The 20,181-nt window shown below is 42.4% G+C and overlaps 1 protein-coding gene across 3 annotated transcripts in view; it reads right to left on the reverse strand.

Annotated features, from left to right (window-relative positions):
* Positions 1 to 4,263: 4,263 nt before the first annotated feature.
* nnt (nicotinamide nucleotide transhydrogenase) overlaps positions 4,264 to 20,181 on the reverse strand; it is a 68,035-nt gene continuing 52,117 nt past the window's right edge. For all 3 annotated transcript variants that reach the window (XM_070449516.1, XM_070449515.1, XM_070449517.1), the window contains 4 exons: positions 12,659 to 12,740; positions 7,901 to 8,019; positions 7,674 to 7,789; positions 4,264 to 5,786 (listed from right to left, as the gene is read on the reverse strand). In XM_070449516.1, the coding sequence (XP_070305617.1) occupies positions 5,640 to 5,786; positions 7,674 to 7,789; positions 7,901 to 8,019; positions 12,659 to 12,740 (464 nt within the window). In that variant the 3' untranslated portion in view covers positions 4,264 to 5,639. The remainder of the gene's footprint in view (positions 5,787 to 7,673; positions 7,790 to 7,900; positions 8,020 to 12,658; positions 12,741 to 20,181) is intronic.

Below are 20,181 nucleotides of genomic sequence, written 5' to 3' on the forward strand. Positions count from 1 at the left end.
CATAGAGCCCCCGAGACAGGATTGTGTCGAGGCACAGACCTGGGGAAGGGTGCCAAAAAAATGTCTGCAGCATTGAAGGTCCCCAAGAACACAGTGGCCTCCATTATTCTTAAATGGAAGAAGTTTGGAACCACCAAGATTCCTAGAGCCGGTCGCCTCACCAAACTGAGCAATCGGGGGAGAAAGGCTATGGGAGGTGACCAAGAACCCGAATGTCAGTCTGACATAAGTCCGGAATTCCTCTGTGGAGATGAGAGAACCTTCCAGAAGGACAACCATCTCTGCAGCACTCCACTAATCAGGCCTTTATGGTAAAGTGGCCAGACGGAAGCCACTCCTCAGTAAAAAGCACATGACAGCCTGCTTGGAGTTTGTCAAAAGGCACCTAAAGGACTCTCAGACCATGAGAAACAAGGTTCTCTGATCTGATGAAACTAAGATTGGACTATTTGGCCTGAATCCCAAGCGTCACGTCTGGAGGAGGCACCGCTCATCATCTGGCCAATACCATCCCTACGGTGAAGCATGGTAGTGGCAGCATCATGCTGTGGGGATGTTTTTCAGCAGCAGGGACTGGGAGACTTGTCAGGATTGAGAGAAAGATGAACGGAGCAAAGTACAGACAGATCCTTGATGAAAACCTGCTCCAGAGCACTCAGGTTGTCCGACTGAGGCAAAGGTTCAACTTCCAACAGGACAATGACAACGCAGGAGTGGCTTCGGGACAAGTCTCAATGTCCTTGAGTGGCCCATCCAGAGCCCGGACTTGAACCCGGTCAAACATCTCTGGAATTACATGAAATAGCTGTGCAGCAACACTCCCCAACACAACCTGACAGAGCTTGAAAGGATCTGAAGAGAGAAATGGGAGAAACTGCCAAAATACAGGTGTGGAAAGTTTGTAGCATCATACCTTATGAAGACTTGAGACTGCTGCCAAAGGTGCTTCAACAAAGTTCTGAGCAAAGGGTCTGAATACTTACTTGAATGTGATAGTTTTACTTTTAATAAATGTGCAAACATTTCTAAAAACCAGTTTTTGCTTTGTCAGATGGGGTATTGTGTGTAGATTGATGAGGGAAAAAATGATTTAATAAATTTTAGAATAAGGCTGTAACATAACAAAATGTGGAAAAAGTCAAGTGGTCTGAATATTTTCCGAATGCACTGTATACTGAGCCCTACGGGCATGGTAAGGATTGTGTTTGTCACACCGCCTTTATGTCCTGGAGGTTTTATTGAGACTTCCTCCAGACCTTAGCCACATCACCGTTCACCCGTCTCTCTTAGCTGGAGACATTCCGCCACAAGCCAACGTTCTGCCAGTCTTGAAGCTCATAAAAGGTGGTATTTGTTATCTCACAGGGGAAGGAGACAGATCAATTATGGTGTGGTCTATGTTTCTCATTCACTCAGCTCTGTGATCCCACTGCCTTGATTCTAACATGACTAAAGTCAGCCTCTTTCCTGAGGCATCTATGCAGCAACTACAGCCAGTAAGACTCAAGAGATGTAGGATCTTCATTTGAGCCAGTTCTCTACAGCAGGAAAATAATCCAGCAGCAACATGAAATGTGAATTATTGGATTATAATTAAATGGACAGTTTTGTTGGGCTTAATACATTTTTCATGAGGAAAAATCAAGTGGAAATTAAAACTTCAGAAGCACACTAAAATACACTTCAAGTTTTGAATTTCCTGCAACAGCGTGATCAAATTAAGATCCTACATCTGTATGCAGCCACTACATCCTGCAATACTTCAGAGAGAACCCCCTCTTATCTCATACATTAACCACCCTTAATTCCCCCAGCACAACATTTACATTCAGAGCAGCTGGTCAATAAAAGTATCTTAAAAAGGACACTCAAACATGTTTGTTACTAAACTTCAAGCTTAAGGAATTTGAACAGTAAAAGCAGGGGTCTACAGATGTAGAATCTTAATGTGAGCACTTTTGTTGCTCAGAATTTGAAATGGAAACTTGTAGTGTTCAAGATTAGAAAGGTTTCTAAAGTTTGTAATTTCCACTTTAAAATGTCAGACTTGGTTTGCCCTAACAAAAAATATATAAACCCCTACAAAAAATCTCAATTGATTATAATCCACATAATTCACATTTCCCGTTGCTGCAGCATTATTTTCCTGCTAGTAAACTGGCTCAAATTAAAATCCTACATCTGTAGCGTGCCTTCATTTATCTTTATCTTCACAGTGAAACCGCTTTGGCTGGGGCTTTTAAGAGAGTCCTGAATACACAGATTCTTTAAACAAGCTGTTTTCAGATCAGATACTGTCCAATGTCATTATAGCTGGGCATCAAGGGGAGGAGGAAAATAAGAACAATTATGAAAGGAATTTCTCCAGCGTTAGAGCTTTACATGCTTACGTTGGCTCAATAATATCACTTTAAAAGTACGTCCAGGAGAGAAGGTATAGTGTGACCAATACACAGATTAAATACTTTAGTACAACTTGCCTTGGTAGAAGTAGCATTTGAGGCCAAATGTATACAAGTAGGCCAACTTATTTAAATTCATCCTTTGGCCTGAAGGGATGATTTTATGATAAGCAATACTGAAGTAAAAATTGCTTTGAAGCAGTACCATTTAAGGCCAATTTAATACAAATACCTATTCCATGTATCCTTTGGACTAATGGCAGATTGTATGATCATTGTATGATATGAAAAGAGCTGTTCTAAGGATGATGATGCACCCACAGTTTGATGGTTGGTTGCAAGGGCATTTCAGGCAAATGCCAGATGGGCTGTTCCATTTTTTTGCCAATTGGGCCTAACTAGTATTGTTTTAGCAAAATTATATTTTCTGGCAAAAAAATGGGGGCTTCAAGGAATAAAATGGGCCTGTGTGGGGGCCACAATGAAAAACATGGTCCAGTATGTTAGAAATGCCAGAGACAATTTCTGGTCCCAGTCCGCCCCTGGTTGGTCGAGGAACATGGTCCAACAGAGAGAAGCCACATCCTTTGTGTCCACGGAGACAAACCACAGCGCAATCTAGTCACATTTGTGGTGAGGGAACCATGTACACTACACTCCAATCACACATAGTTTCATCTGGTGTCTCATTCTTTTACAAGGAACTATACAAGGCTGGTGGCTGTTACAGGCTAGTGATGCAGGATCTTAATTTGAGCCAATTTATTACAGCAGCAACAGGAAATTTGTAATTTTAATGAAAATTTTGTAGGGGCTGATACATTTTGTTGTAAGGGAAAATCAAATCTGAAATGTCAAAGTGGAAATAACTAACTTCAGAAACCTTTTTAACCCTCAAATACTCAAATGCATTGCAGGACAGTTCTTCGGCAACAGGCTGATCAAATTAAGATCCTACATCTGTAGCTTTCAGTGGAATCAAATGCACATGAGATAAGTAATTTAGGTAGACTGCTGGCAAGAGTCATTGCAGAATGAACCAGAGAGCTACTTTGTGCTGATGAAGGAATCCTTGGCTTTGGGGAGAAGGAGAGAAATCATGCCATAACTGGGGGTGACTTATAGTGTAGTGTGTGTGCATGTTGGGGAGAAATGGGTATCATTGAAATGGACTTGAAATTGAAGGTCCCAAATAGCAATGCACATATCCAGATTAAAAATATATATATATACATTATATAAATAAACATTTGCTTATCATACAGTGAAAACATACTAACGCAGCAATACCCTCTGGAGAAATCGCATGCAAAGCCAAGGAAAACAAATCAATTGGCTTTCAATGAAACAGAAATGAAAGGCAATCCCAAGTGGATTTTGAGGATAAGGGTTGATTGTCACTACAGAAAATGTTCATGTTGGCTATCCTCCTATCCTTAGGCCCTGGAAAAATACTGCTGGCCGAACAAAAGACTACATTAAGTAGAAGGTACGCCCGCCACCTAACCCTTATTTCAGTAACGTCACCTCTCCCCAAACAAGAGGCGGTTTCCCCGAACGCCCTCACATGTCTGTCAAGAGGATCAGCAGAGATAGCAGGGTGTCTGAGTGCTACTTGTTACATGATGAAGTGACCCTCATGGCAAACGCATGCAATCCTAGTCATGTGAAATCTTCACTTACATACCAGAAACTCCACCCCATGTATTGCTCACAAACTCTCAGCCACACACACACCACTGCCACCATCCATTTCTCTAAGTGTCTATTACAGCTTTAAGAACTCGTAACTCCATACATTAGAAACTAGCTATAAAATGGGTAAAAAATCTATAAAAATGTGGAGACTTGACTTTCCAAGTGCCATTAAATCAAGGTTTATTTAGGGATGATGTTCCATGATAAACCAGAGAGAAAAACATTCACAGTATTTCATTCATCTCCCACCATTATAAAATTAGAACATTAGAAAGTTTTTGTGCAGCAAAGCCTGCGTAAGCCTTAACAATTATACAAATAGGTTCTTCTCTATACAAAAATACTTGTGGGATTTTTTTTTGCAATTTCTTCACAACTATTATTTTCAAAAATAATTGTTTCCCTCAAATTGTTCTTTACTTTACCTCATGACTGAAAACTGGACAGAAATAGGGCAAATGACAATTTAACACCAACTAGGTCTGCTATGGCATCATGTGTAAGTGAATAACAACCCTTCATATGTTAACCTTTCTATGCAAAGCAAAATATAGCAAGACAGATACAAGTCTGGAAAGACAGTATTAGTGGAAGAAGAGAATGGTTTACGAAGAAGAGAATGGAAGGCGAATTTGGTCGCGTTAGGAAGCTATGCAGAGGTAGGGATGTTGTCATGGTCAGTTTCTCTATAGAGTTGCATTGTATAAGGTCCCAGTAAGGAAACATCAGACAGTGATTCTGTCTAGATGAAGGCATAAGGAAAGAGCTTGGCACAGACATGGCAGGACTCTAACTAACCATTTGACAAATCAGCAATTCATAAATGTATCCATGCTAAATTAAGCCATAATCTCACAATTGATGATAAATTCTAACAGTCATATTATGATACCCATCTTTTATTAAACTTAAATCTACAAGGTTCCTTCAACATCTCTGTGGTGCTAAAAGGGGAAACTTAGCTGTGTGGCGGAGGGCCAACTGAAGCCACATTCACTAAATCCTTCTTCTGGAAGCTTCTAATCCCATGTAACACATTACCACTACATCACAAAGCTGGTCATTACACTAAGCACAGTCCACAAAACGCATTCAAGAAAAAACAACAATATACAGTTAGTGATTAGAGTAACTTAACTATTACTGACAATGGCTTTACATTGAAGTTAACAGTTGCTGCTCGGCTAAGGAGCTAAATGCAAATCAAATTGACACTTGTGGTACGATTTGGTCAGGTCAAATACAAAAAATCTAACTACAGTATAAAACTGGAAAATGAACAAATTTCCTTGCTTTGAAAAAGAGGGTGAGAAGAAAATGCTCCTGGTGAGAAAGAAGAGAACACCTACTCATCATCATAGCAAACAACTGTTCAGGAAAAAAAAGGGAGGAGGAAAACTTGTTGTCAGGAGAGGAAACGACAACATTAATGCTATGTCTAACTATTAGCTTGTTTGTGCCCATTCCTCTCCCCCTCTGGACGTGTGATGCCCTAGACCTCGGTCTGACGGGCCCAGGTCCTACTGGACCGGCCACGTCTCACTGGTTGGCCTCGCGGACTTTAGCCTGTAGCGCTTCGCAGGTCTTTTTGGCATCTCCAAGCAACATGGCTGTGTTGGGCTTGTAGAAGATGGGGTTGTCCACGGCAGCATAGCCCACTCCCAGAGAACGCTTCATTACAACCACCTAAGAGACAGGCACACACCACACACACGGCATCAGCTAAGACATTTATACAACTGAGAATAAAAACACCTGATACGTTGTTCTATCCTACGTTTACAAATAATCAAAAGCAATGCAATCACCCAGTTGTTTTCTCTCTTCAAACTCAAAATCATGATGTGGCAAATTAGCTAGAGCTCCAAATGTCATTGCTGCTATACCACCTCTTGTCTAGTTTGGTAAAGACTTCAGATGTTAAACAAGAACAAACCCTTAACAGGGGTTGAAATGTTGCACCTGCATGTCCTGTAAGTTGGAGATGGATGTGGAAGCGTTCCATTTGGAGGAGAATGGGGAGAAGAGTGTTTGTCTCACAACTAATGGGGACTTAAGTTGAGGCCCTTTACAAAATGAAGCATCATTAGTGTCTAAAGTTGCAGTCTAGGCAGAGAGAAAGAGCAGGTCCTGGGAAATGGATTGGAGCATCCCGTGATTGTGAGCATGTGTTTTGGTGCCTGGAGGCACATAACGCAGCATTATAATTGAATAAGTAAAACCAGAGCTCTCAGCCACTAGCCTTTGACTCCCTGCTATCTGACACGCTGAATGATACTTGGAACAGAAGCGCCACATATCAAGACACAAAAATCAACAGGAGGAACGTCGGAAACCCCTCAGAGGCAGGGGAAGATCAGTAGTGGCCAGGTGACTCAAGACACAGTGAAGTGTTCCCATGCCACAGTCCCACCCACAAAACCTACTCTAAAACAAACACTTACACATTTTAATTTACACACACACATTCTTACAAAAACACAAGTAAGCATGTACTGAATCACAAACACCCACTCCCACTCTAACACCCTCCTGTGAGAAAGGACTGTAAAAATGGATCCCACTATGGTAGTGGTTCAGGCCAGGATTACAGTAAGGATCTGGGACACCCAGGCAGGCCTACTCTAGCCGGCCTCTAGGCAGGGCCTCCCAGTCCTGACTCCCAGGCCAGCAAGGGTACAGTACCAAAGGAATGCCCTCTGCCTGCTCTGCCAAGCTTGGCTATGGTGGCATAGAGGAGCACCGCCCAGTTTGTTTATATCTACAGCCAGACTGCACATAGAGCCCAGACCAGCACACCCACCCACTCTACAGTCTGACCGACCCCACACAGTATCACATAAACATGAGCTACAAGTGTAAGGTTATTAATTCAAGTGTCTGAGTCACTGAAGAACAAAAAAATAAATAATTCAACAGTAGTGCAGTGAGTCCAGGGGATGTAAACACACAGGTCACTCCAGCTCAGAGTAGAGGAGTGGGATGCTGGTAGTCTTAAAGCTCTATGATTTCCCAAGGGAACCTTTGGAAATGAGGGGTTTTAAAGTAGGGTGGTGAGGCATATGAATCCCACATTTAGGGAACGTTTCACTCGGACGCTCCAAAAATGTCATAATTCCAGAGGGAGCGAGTCACCACTAATGGAAGCCGTGTGAGATCTGCGCCAGCTTGAGCTACACCTAGGTAGGGGCCTATTGCCTCTGTAACAAAGAGTACGAGATGCATGTGTGTGTGTGCACACGCAAGTGTTTGCATGTGAAAAGAGGCCTGTCTTTCTCTCTAAGGGTGCATCCAAGTCTGGAACAGAAAATAAGAACAGCCTCTTTCTGAACCAATGTTAGTTGCTCCAGGAAGAAGTTAGCGAACCTCCAAAACTAACTTTCACCATGGAGAGAGCCAGATTAAATCCACTCAAGCCATTCTGTAACAGTCAGCATATGACGGGGCTGCAGTACCATTCTCTACCCCTTTTTCCACTTTGAAGCGTGTACACTTTGAAGTGTGAAACCAATGGACTAGTGTAGGAAATATGGTAGATCTTCTTTCTAGACCATGCAGGCCCCTCCCTCTCACCTGTTTGGACTTCCACACTTCCAGGACAGGCATGCCAGCGATGATGGAGTTGGGATCCTCCAGGGCTGCAGAGTTCACTGTGTCGTTGGCGCCGATCACCAGAACCAGGTCCGTTTCTGAGACACAGGGAAAGAGATTCACATTAGTTCACAGCAAACCACAGAGACAATGGGGTAATTTGAAACATGAACACGTGAAGGGATAGATGAGGGTGAAAGCAAACATACCAGCAAAGTCCTCGTTGATCTCCTCCATCTCCAGCACGATGTCATAGGGTACGCCTGCCTCAGCCAATAGCACGTTGAGCTGCCCAGGCATACGACCAGCCACGGGGTGGATACCAAACCTGCAAGAGAGAAGGATCACCATCTCACAATCTTATTCACCTCCACGGCTTGTGGCAATGCAAGGACAAGAAGGGTTAGGAAACCCTTGTAGCTGAAAGTAGTATAATAGTTTGGCTATTGACCAAAGTTCGAGATACTTCAGGATTTTGGCAATGAAGCACATTATCAAAGTCAGATGAATTTTTATGTCTCTGCATCCAGTATGAAGGAAGTTAGAGGTAGTTTCGCGAGCCATTGCTACCTAGTGTTAGCACACTGGCTGGAAGTCTATGGTAACAGCTAGCATGCTTCCAGTCACTGTGCTAACACTAGTTAGCAATTGTGCTAACACTTGTTAGCAACTTCCTTCAAACTGCACACAGACACATAAAAATGGTATCCACGATGTCATCTGACTTTGGGGAAGTAGATAAAAGGGCTTCAGTGCCAAAATCCCGAAGTACAGGATGGAGGGGCCATGATGTTAGTGGAGGGGCGGTTTGGGTTTGAGGGCCTGGTTTAATGTCAGAGGTCATTAAGGGCCTGAGAAGCAGGGGAAATGGGTTGAGGATGGAGGATAAGAGGGCCCTACGGATAGACACTGGAGCAGCAGGTTTATGACCAGAGATTAAAAGCAGAGATCAGAGCAGCTGCACTCCACTCACTCAAATCAAATCAAATGTTAGTAGTCACATGCGCCAAATACAACAGACCTTACAGTGAAACACTTACTTACGAGCCCCTAACCAACAATGCAGTTTTTAAAAATTAATACGAATAAGAACTAAAAAGTAACAAGTAATTAAAGAGCAGCAGTAAAATAACAATAGTGAGACTATATACGGGGGTAACGGTACAGAGTCAATGTGCGGGGGTACCGGTTAGTCGAGGTAATATGTACATGTAGGTAGAGTTATTCAAGAGACTATGCATAGAAGATGACAACAGAGTAGCAGCGGTGTAAGAGGGGGGAGAGATGGTCTGGGTAGCCATTTGATTAGATGTTCAGGAGTCTTATGGCTTGGAGGTAGAAGCTGTTTAGAAGCCTCTTGAACCTAGACTTGGCGCTCCGGTACCGCTTGCCGTGCAGTAGCAAAGAACAGTCTACGACTAGGGTGGCTGGAGTCTGACAATTTTAGGGCCTATTGCCTGAGTCGTCTCGTTCCCCCTCTCCTGCTCTACCCAGACACTCTGATCTCCAGCCATTATTAATCAGTCCCCGAGTTACACACACACACACACACACACACACACACACACACACACACACACACACACACACACACACACACACACACACACAAACACAAACAAACACACAAAACCACAACAAAAACCACCCCAGAAGAGACACAGAGCACCACCACCACCCACACACACACACACACACACACACACACACACACACACACACACACACACACACACACACACACACACACACACACACACACACACACANACACACACACACACACACACACACACACACACACACACACACACACACACACACACAGAGAGATACAGAGATACAGTGGCTGTAGGAACTTTCCTACACACAAGGGTATTCAGTGTGCGGAGTTAAGTAACCGGTTAGCTACATCATGTAATATAATGCACATGTTACAGTGTTGAAATGGGAGGGGGAAAGGCTAATCAGAGCAACATCAGACTGTGTGAATTACATTATATTACTGATACATTAGGAACAATATCCATCTCTAGAGCTCCAAACAGTGGCAGCCCTATGTCCCGCCCTCATAGCAGCCCAACACCCCCACCCAATTATCCAGCCGAAAGGGAAGGGGAGGAGGAACGGGACTACAAAATCTGGCCACTCTGGCCACCCACTTCCTCCTCTAATCAACTGCAAATGCTCTAAGTAGCAGCAGCTGCTGGAACCTCAGATCAAACGAATGAAAGAAAATTACAAAAGCTTCCGGTGAGCCTTTCCCCTTCCCTCCTCTCCTCTCTCCGGTGTACACATTCCTCCTTTTGCGCTGCTCTCCTTCTCTCCTCCCTTTCACCTTCCTCTCTACAGTAAGCCTCAACCTTGTCCTTTCCTCTCCTGGGGAATTGTTTTTATTTAATCAATTTTAGAATAAGTCTGTAACGTAACAAAATGTGGAAAAAGTCAAGGGGTCTGAATACTTTCTGAAGGCACTGTACACACAAAATATCTAATGAAGGGGTTAAGGCGATAGCTTTGGTTACAATGCATTCTGAAATTATTCAGACACCTTCCATTTTTCCACATTTTGTTACTTTCCAGCATTTTCTAAAATGAATAATATACTTTGTTTTCCTCATCAATCTACACACAATTCCCCATAATGCCAAAGTGAACAGGTTTTGACATTTTTGCAGTTGTATTAAAAATAAACAAAAATCCCTTATTTACATAAGTATTCAGACCCTTTGCTATGAGACTCAATATAAAGCTCAGGAGAATCCTGTTTCCATTGATCATCCTTGAGATGTTTCTACAACTTGATTGGAGTCCACCTGTGGTAAATCCAATTGATTGGACATGATTTGGAAATGCACACACCTGTCTATATAAAAGGTCCCACAGTTGACAGTGCATGTCAGAGCAAAAACCAAGCCAGTAGGTCGAATGAATTGTCTGTAGAGCTACGAGACAGGATTGTGTCGAGGAAGAGGTCTGGGGTGGGGTACCAAAACATTTCTGAAGCAATGAAGGTTCACAAGAACACAGTGGCCTTCATCATTATTAAATGGAAGAAGTTTGGAACCACCAAGACTCTTCCTAGAGCTTGCCCCTGGCCAGATTGAGCAAACAGGGAGAAGAGCCTAGGTCAGGGAGGTGACCAAGAACCAGATGGTCACTCTGACAGAGCTCCAGAATTCTTCTGTGGGGATGGGAGAACCTTCCAGAAGGACAACCATCTCTGCAGCACTCCACCAATCAGGCCTTTATAGTAGAGTGGCCAGACGGAAGCCACTCCTCAGTAAAAGGCACATGAACTCCTGCTTGGAGTTTGCCAAAATGCACCTACAAGAAACAAGATTCTCTGGTCTAATGAACCCAAGATTGAACTCTTTGGCCTGAATGCCAAGAGTCACGTCTGGAGGAAACCTGGCACCATCCCTACGGTGAACCACGGTGGTGGCAGCATCAAGCTGTGGGAATGTTTTTCAGCAGCAGGGACTGTGAGACTAGTCAGGATCGAGGAAAGATGAACGGAGAAAAGTAGAGAGATCCTTGATGAAAACCTGTTCCTGAGCACTCAGGACCTCAGACTGGGGTGAAGGTTCACCTTCCAACAGGACAACGACCCTAAGCACACAGCCAAGAGAACGCAGAAGTGGCTCTGAGGCAAATCAAATCAAGTTTATTTTATATAGCCCTTCGTACATCAGCTAATATCTCGAAGTGCTGTACAGAAACCCAGCCTAAAACCCCAAACAGCAAGCAATGCAGGTGTAGAAGCACGGTCTCAGAACGTCCATGAGTGGCCCAGCCAGAGCCCGGACTTGAACATGATCGAAGAGACCTAAAAATAGCTGTGCAGCGACACTCCCCATCCAACCTGACAGAGCTAGAGAGGATCTGCAGAGAATAGGAGAAACTCCCCAAATACAGGTGTGCCAAGCTTGTAGCGTCATACGAAAGACTCGAGGCTGTAATCTCTGCCAAAGGTGCTCCAACAAAGTACTGAGTAAAGGGTCTGAATACTTATGTATAAATGTGATATTTCAAAAACTGTTTTTGCTTTGTCATCATGGGGTATTGTGTGTAGATTGATGAGAAAAAAAAACGAATACATTTTAGAATAAGGTTGTAACATAAAATGTGGAAAAAGTCAAAGAGTCTGAATACTTTCACCAGGGTAATGAAGGTGTTAGGGCCAATTTCCCTCCATTTTTTTCCGGCACTGAGTAAATTTCAGGTCTGCTGAGCGTAAACTTGAACGTTGTGAAAATTCTTTGCATCTTCCGGCACGTTTACTGTGAACACTGAGGCTGTACCCGCTTTAAGTTTACAGTTTTAACAGTGGCTCATACTGTACGTCTACCAGAGTGGCCTATCATCCAAAACAATGGAGAAAAACGCATCATTACATTTTAACATGGAAATAGTTGTTCCATCATTCAGCCTAAGTAGCAGCCAATGTGTGGTGTTCAAGGCCTACATTCCATGAGACTTAAAAAAATTATATATACATGCAGGGCTTAACATTAACCTTCTAATCTACTTGTCTTTCAGACAAGGTGACTGAAAATGTTTGATGCAAGAAGCCACTTTACAAAATAAAATTAGTTATTATTCCCATACCATTATTACAGAGAATCAGACAAATTATGCTATGCTCTGCCTATTGGCTACTTAGCTTATTCAAGACCGTCTAAAAATACAACACTTCCCCTTTAAGACAAAAAGCTCTTTACCTGACTCGCTTTTCAAATATGCACACATTTTGTGCTCTTGTTGGAAGCAGCCACTGTTGACTAGAAATGAGTTATAACTCACTAACTAGCAAAGAATATGAACAAATGTGCACAGGTGGCACTTAGATCTCAAAACAGCTCTCACTTAGATCTCAAAACAAGCGTAAGGTTGGTTATCTGTTTTCCAGGGTAATGAAGGGGTTAGGGCCATAGCTTTGATTATCCTTTTACCTGGACCCTCACCTGACTTTCTTGCCCTGCTCCTGCAGAATCTTGACCAGTTCAGCGATGGGGTACTGGGCCTTGGCAGCACACAGACCATAACCTGAAGGACAGGAACACAGACAGTGAGGGAACCCAGTCTTCCGTAAAAACTAGCAGCTTTCAAAATAACATTTTCACATTTGCTTTGAAAACCTGTGAACTGCTGTTAGAAAAACAGAAGGAACACAATAAACTTTGGGAAACACCGTCTACATTGACTTTGACTGGCACGTCTTAATCCAAATCAAAAACTGACTTCCACATCTGAATTGTGATTAAAAAAAATGCTTGTAGAAATATCAAACATACTCAGGCAATCCCAGAGATTCTGACCCGGACATTGATATCTTGATGCTTAAAATACACGGGCATAAATCCCTATCGAACTTGCTTCAAAAGAATCAAAGAATCCTAATATAAACAGTTTGAACATTTCGGGAATAAATGTTATTTCTCCGTTTTTGGTTTTGACAACATGTATTTGGGCACTGTGAAACTGATCAAACCTGAACAGTGATAACAAGAAAGTTATTCAAACCAACATATCCCAGCAATAGGGAATTAGGAAGTTTTTCGTTTGAGTATAATTTTAGAGGACCAGCGGATACCCAGAGGAACAGAGGATGTCTGAGGGCTCAGGCATAAACAAGTCTACTAACCTACTTTATCTGCATGGTTGGGTTTAAATTGCAGAATATGGTTTTGATAATAATCCTGCATACAAGGGGAGCTCTTTCTTCTCATTTCAACAAGACCGGAGGTAAAATAACAGAGCCTTTTATTTTATAAAACAATAAACAAACGCTGTAAAATAAACAGAAAGGACATCAAGGATGAAAATAAAAATCAGTTGTGAAATGATTTCAAATCCCTTTATCTGAAGAAGTTCAGTGGGAGCATGTGCAGGATTCTGGAGGAGTGCAAACAGCAATCAATTATGTTACTGTTAAAGGAGCAATCTGTGATTGCTATGTCCATTTTGGACTTTAAAATTGATGATACATGGCCATTGATTCTTCAAGAATATAATTTATAAAATGCCACATGAGTTTCCAACTGCAGATTGCCCATGTAAGGATGATGGTATCAAAGTACTGATGGAAAATGACTTATTTTGCAAAACAAAGATAGTGGGATTGTCATACAGGTACAGTGCATTCAGAAAGTATTAACACCCCTCGACTTATTCCACATTTTGTTGTGCTACAGCCTGCAGTCAAAATAGATTTAATAAAAACAAATGATCACCTATCTACACACAATACCCCATAATGAAAAAGTGAAAACGATTTATTTTCTAGGCAAATTTATAGAAAAGTAAATACAGAAATCCTTAATTTACATACAGAGTTCACCCCCCTTGGCATTTTTCCTATTTTGTTGCCTTACAACCTGGAATTAAAATGGATAATTTGGGGGTTTGTATCATTTGATTTACACAACATGCCTACCACTTTGAAGATGCAAAATATTTTTTAAATTGTGAAACAAACAAGAAATAAGACAAAAAAACTGAAAACTTGAGAGTGCATAACTATTCACCCCCCCAGGTCACATCTAGCTACTGGGATTTTTGCCGATTCTTCAAGGCAAAACTGCTCCAGCTCTTTCAAGTTGGATGGCTTCTGCTGGGGTACAGCAATCTTTAAGTCATACCACAGATTCTCAATTGGATTGAGGTCTGGGCTTTGACTAGGCCATTCCCAGACATTTAAATGTTTACCCTTAAACCACTCGAGTGTTGCTTTAGCAGTATGCTTAGGGTCATTGTCCTGCTGGAAGGTGAACCTCCGTCCCAGTCTCAAATCTCTGGAAGACAAACAGGTTTCCCTCAAGAATTTCCCTGTATTTAGCGACTTCCTTCAATTCTGACAATTTCCCCAGTCCCTGCCAATGAAAAACATCCCCACAGCATGATGCTGCCACCACCATGCTTCCCTGTGGGGATGTTGTTCTCGGGGTAATGAGAGGTGTAGGATTTGGGCCAGACATAGCGTTTTCCTTGATGGCCAAAAAGCTACATTTTTGTCTCATCTGACCAGAGTACCTTCTTCAATATGTTTGGGGAGTCTCCCACATGCCTTTTGGCGAACAACAAATGTGTTTGCTTATTATTTTCTTTAAGCAATGCTTTTTTCTGGCCACTCTTCCGTAAAGCCCAGCTCTGTGGAGTGTACGGCTTAAAGTGGTCCTATGGACAGATACTCCAATCTCCGCTATGGAGCTTCGCAGCTCCTTCAGGGTTATCTTTGGTCTCTTTGTTGCATCTCTGATTAATTCCCTCCTTGCCTGGTCCATGAGTTTTGGTGGATGGCCCTCTCGTGGCAGGTTTGTTGTGGTGCCATATTCTTTCCATTTTTTAATAATGGATTTAAGTGGTGCTCAGTGGGATGTTCAAAGTTTCGGATATTTTTTATAACCCAACCCTGATCTGTACATCTCCACAACTTTGTCCCTGACCTGTTTGGAGAGCTCCTTGGTCTTCATTGTACCGCTTGCTTGGTGGTGCCCCTTGCTTAGTGGTGTTGCAGACTCTGGGGCCTTTCGGAACAGGTGTATATATACTGAGATCATGTGACACTTAAATCAAGTCCACCTTTGTGCAATCTAAATAATTATGTGACTTCTGACGGTAATTGGTTGCACCAGATCTTATTTATGGGCATTAGAGTAAAGGGAGTGAATACACATGCACGCATCACTATCCTGTTTTTTTTTTTTTAAAGTAATTTTTTTCATTTCCCTTCACCAATTTGGACTATTTTGTGTATGTCCATTACATGAAATCCAAATAAAAATCTATTTAAAGTACAGGTTGTAATGCAACAAAATAGGAAAAACGCCAAGGGGAATGAATACTTTTGCAAGGCACTGTAAGTATTCACACACCTGAGTCAATACATGTTAGAATCACCTTTGGCAGCGATTACAGCTGTGAGTCTTTCCCTTAAGTCTAGAAGACCTGGATTGTCAAGTTGGTTGCTGATCATTGCTTGACAGCCATTTTCAAGTCTTGCGATATATTTTCTAGACGATTTAAGTTAAAACTAACTAGGTCACTCAGGAACATTCAATGTCGTCTTGGTAACCAACTCCTAGTGTTTTAGGGTATTGTTCTGCTGAAAGGTGTATTTGCTTCCAGTGTCTGGTGGAAAGCAGACTGAACCAGGTTTTCCTCTAGGATTTTGCCTGTACTTACTTTATCCTAAGAAACTTCTTTGCGTACATGCAGCCACCACCATGCTTGAAAATATGAAAACTGGTACTCAGTGATGTGTTGTGTTCTTCCCAAACACTGTATTCTGGACATAAAGTTAATTTCTTTGCCACATTTTTTGTAGTTTTACTTTAGTGCCTTATTGCAAACAGGATGCATGTTTTTTCATATTTGTCTTCTGTACAGGCTTCCTTCTCTTCACGCTGTCATTTAGGTTAGTATTGTGGAGTAACTAAAATGCTGATGATCCATCCTCAGTTTTCTATCACAGCAATTAAACTCTGATTTGAAGACACCATTGGCCTTATGGTGAAACCCCTGAGCGGTTTCCTTCATCTCCGGCAACTGAGTTAAAAAGGACACCTGTATCTTTGTAGTGACTGGGTGTATCGATACACCATCCAAAGAGTAATTAATACACCATATTATTTCATTCACCATGCTCAAATGGATATTTAATGTTTGCGTTTTTTTTTTTTTACACATCTACCAATAGGTGGCGGTCTTTGCAAGGCATTGGGAAACCTCCCTGGTCTTGATGGTTGAATCAGTGTTTGAGATGAGGTAGTGAAGCCATATTAGCTTTTAATTTTTAATGAATTTGTAAAAATGTCAATACAAATTATTCCACTTTGACATTGCGGTGTGTGTAGGCCAGTGACACAAAATCTAAATTTAATCCATTTTAAATTCAGGCTGTAACACAACAAAATTTGGAAAAAGTCAAGGTGTGTGAATACTTTCGGAAGGCACTGTATATTGTCAAAATGTGTACATTATAAGCTGTAAGAGCACATGAATTGCTCCAGTATGTGTGGTTGGCTGAACATTTCTAACTTACCAAGTAAGTCTTTACTCACTGTTCTTCACCATTCCAAAGCCAACCTAGGCCTGTCAAACACGATACGGACCATCAACACTCATCTGTCATATGGCCCGTGCAGAGTTCAGAAACCTCTCACTGAAATTAGCACCATCCAAGAGAGAAACAATAATTCAAAGCAAATGGACAATTTAAAGCCTCAATTGCTGTTAACAATGTTTGATGGGCCTGTCACAACAGCCGTCAAATACTCGGCTTTAAACACAGCATGTTGCACTGAACATGTCTGTCTACGGTCCATTCTTGCTTCTTAATGATTTTTTAATTTTTTTTTATAATACAGACTCAAACACAAGGCTTTCTCCTAACGAAAACAAGCCCGTCCAGACAAGACCCATGTTTAAAAAAAAAGAGAAAAGTCTTAAACGTTTCCACAGATGTCAATCAAGAAAAGTGACTGCGACTGGTCCAATTATAGGAAATGTGAACAGGAAAACAAGACTGCCCCGGTTCCAGCTCGGGCCTGGTGTAGTGTTGTCCACTGGAGTCAGATGGAGAACCTGGGACGCACTGACAGACCACAACACAGCGAGCAACAGTGCACCATAACACGAGGCCTCAGAAGCTGCGGATCACCTTTCAGTCTGGCAGGACTAGCTGGCACATAAACACCAGATAAATTGGAGAAATTAGGAGAAGATGCTTGAAAATATTGTTCGGATACAAGAAAGTCTGGGTTTGTAGTAGTCAGTTAGACCACTGTGTACTTTGAGGGTTCAGAACATCCTCCATAATAGATACATAGATCCTAACTCTCCCCCACTGTATACAGAGGCACGTGGTTTAGATCAATGTTAGATAGACAGGGTCTAACCGTCTAATGTCTGGGTCAGGACACCCTAGGGTTGAGCCTTGCTGGACGGTTGGAAGGCCAGGGGTATTGTGTTGTGCTTGGCCCCACATGCTTGTTTACTCTGGGGTGGCCACATTTTTATATTTACTTTCTTTTCATTTATCCTCCCACATCTCATCGCCACTCCATCTGTCCGTCATGTCATCTGTCCTGGGGTGATGAATAAAACGAATTATAAATCTGTCACTCATTGAAAGTAAGTCTGGTAGATCTGTTCTTTGTGCACTAGTTCTATGCTTCCCATTCTTAAGTTTAGTTTTTGCGTCTTTAAATTTCAGTTTTGAACACCAGCTTCAAACAGCTGAAAATACAATATTCTTGGATATTGAAAATATATTTCACAGTGGTTTAGGTGGTACAATGACTCTCTACACTATACATTGTTTTGTTACACACTGATTCTCTACACTACACAACTTTGTTACATATACTGACATGTTTTTTATTTTTATTTTTTAAATGTATTTCAACTTTATTTAACCAGGTAGGCAAGTTGAGAACAAGTTCTCATTTACAATTGCGACCTGGCCAAGATAAAGCAAAGCAGTTCGACACATACAACACAGAGTTACACATGGAGTAAAACAAACATACAGTCAATAATACAGTAGAAAAATAACTCAATATACAATGTGAGCAAATGAGGTGAGATAAGGGAGGTAAAGGCAAAAAAAGGCCATGGTGGCGAGGTAAATACAATATAGCAAGTAAAACACTGGAATGGTAGATTTGCAGTGGAAGAATGTGCAAAGTAGAAATAGAAATAATGGTGTGCAAAGGAGCAAAATAATTAAATAAATACAGTAGGGGAAGAGGTCGTTGTTTGGGCTAGATTATAGATGGGCTATGTACAGGTGCAGTAATCTGAGCTGCTCTGACAGCTGGTGTTTAAAGCAAGTGAGGGAGATAAGTGTTTCCAGTTTCAGAGATTTTTGTAGTTCGTTCCAGTCATTGGCAGCAGAAAACTGGAAGGAGAGACAGCCAAAGGAGGAATTGGCTTTGGGGGTGACCAGAGATATATACCTGCTGGAGCGTGTGCTACAGGTGGGTGCTGCTATGGTGACCAGCGAGCTGAGATAAGGGGGGACTTTACCTAGCAGGGTCTTGTAGATGACCTGGAGCCAGTGGGTTTGGCGACGAGTATGAAGCGAGGGCCAGCCAACGAGAGCGTACAGGTCGCAGTGGTGGGTAGTATATGGGGCTTTGGTAACAAAACGGATGGCACTGTGATAGACTGCATCCAATTTATTGAGTAGGGTATTGGAGGCTATTTTGTAAATGACATCGCCGAAGTCGAGGATCGGTAGGATGGTCAGTTTTACGAGGGTATGTCTGGCAGCATGAGTGAAGGATGCTTTGTTACGAAATAGGAAGCCAATTCTAGATTTAACTTTGGATTGGAGATGTTTGATACGAGTCTGGAAGGTGAGTTTACAGTCTAACCAGACACCTAGTTATTTGTAGTTGTCCACATATTCTAAGTCAGAACTGTCCTGAGTGGTGATGCTGGACGGGCGGGCAGGTGCAAAAAGCGATCGGTTGAAGAGGATGCATTTCGTTTTTACTTGTATTTAAGAGCAGTTGGAGGCCACGGAAGGAGAGTTGTATGGCATTCAAGCTCGTCTGGAGGGTTGTTAACACAGTGTCCAAAGAAGGGCCAGAAGTATACAGAATGGTGTCGTCTGCGTAGAAGTGGATCAGAGACTCACCAGCAGCAAGAGCGACATCATTGATGTAAACAGAGAAGAGAGTAGGCCCAAGAATTGAACCCTGTGGCACCCCCATAGAGACTGCCAGAGGCCCGGACAACAGGCCCTCCGATTTGACACACTGAACTCTATCAGAGAAGTAGTTGGTGAACCAGGCGAGGCATCATTTGAGAAACCAAGGCTATTGAGTCTGCCGATGAGGATGTGGTGATTGACAGAGTCGAAAGCCTTGGCCAGGTCGATGAATACGGCTGCACAGTATTGTTTCTTATCGATGGCGATTAAGATATCGTTTAGGACCTTGAGCGTGGCTGAGGTGCACCCATGACCAGCTCTGAAACCAGATTGCATAGCGAAGAAGGTGCGGTGGGATTCGAAATGGTCGGTAATCTGTTTGTTGACTTGGCTTTCGAAGACTTTAGAAAGGCAGGGTAGGAATAGATATAGGTCTGTAGCAGTTTGGGTCAAGAGTGTCCCCCCCATTGAAGAGGGGGATGCCCACAGCTGCTTTCCAATCTTTGGGAATCTCAGATGACACGAAAAGAAAGGTTGAACAGGCTAGTAATAGGGGTTGTAACAATTTCGGCAGATAATTTTAGAAAGAAAGGGTCCAGATTGTCTAGCCCGGATGATTTGTAGGGGTCCAGATTTTGCAGCCCTTTCAGAACATCAGCTGACTGGATTTGGGAGAAGGAGAAATGGGGAAGGCTTGGGCGAGTTGCTGTGGGGGGTGCAGTGCTGTTGACCGGGGTAGGGGTAGCCAGGTGGAAGCATGGCCAGCCGTAGAAAAATGCTTATTGAAATTCTCATATAGTGGATTTATCGGTGGTGACAGAGTTT

Source organism: Salvelinus sp. IW2-2015, linkage group LG20 (genome assembly GCF_002910315.2).
Source record: "Salvelinus sp. IW2-2015 linkage group LG20, ASM291031v2, whole genome shotgun sequence".
NCBI lineage: Eukaryota > Metazoa > Chordata > Actinopteri > Salmoniformes > Salmonidae > Salvelinus > Salvelinus sp. IW2-2015.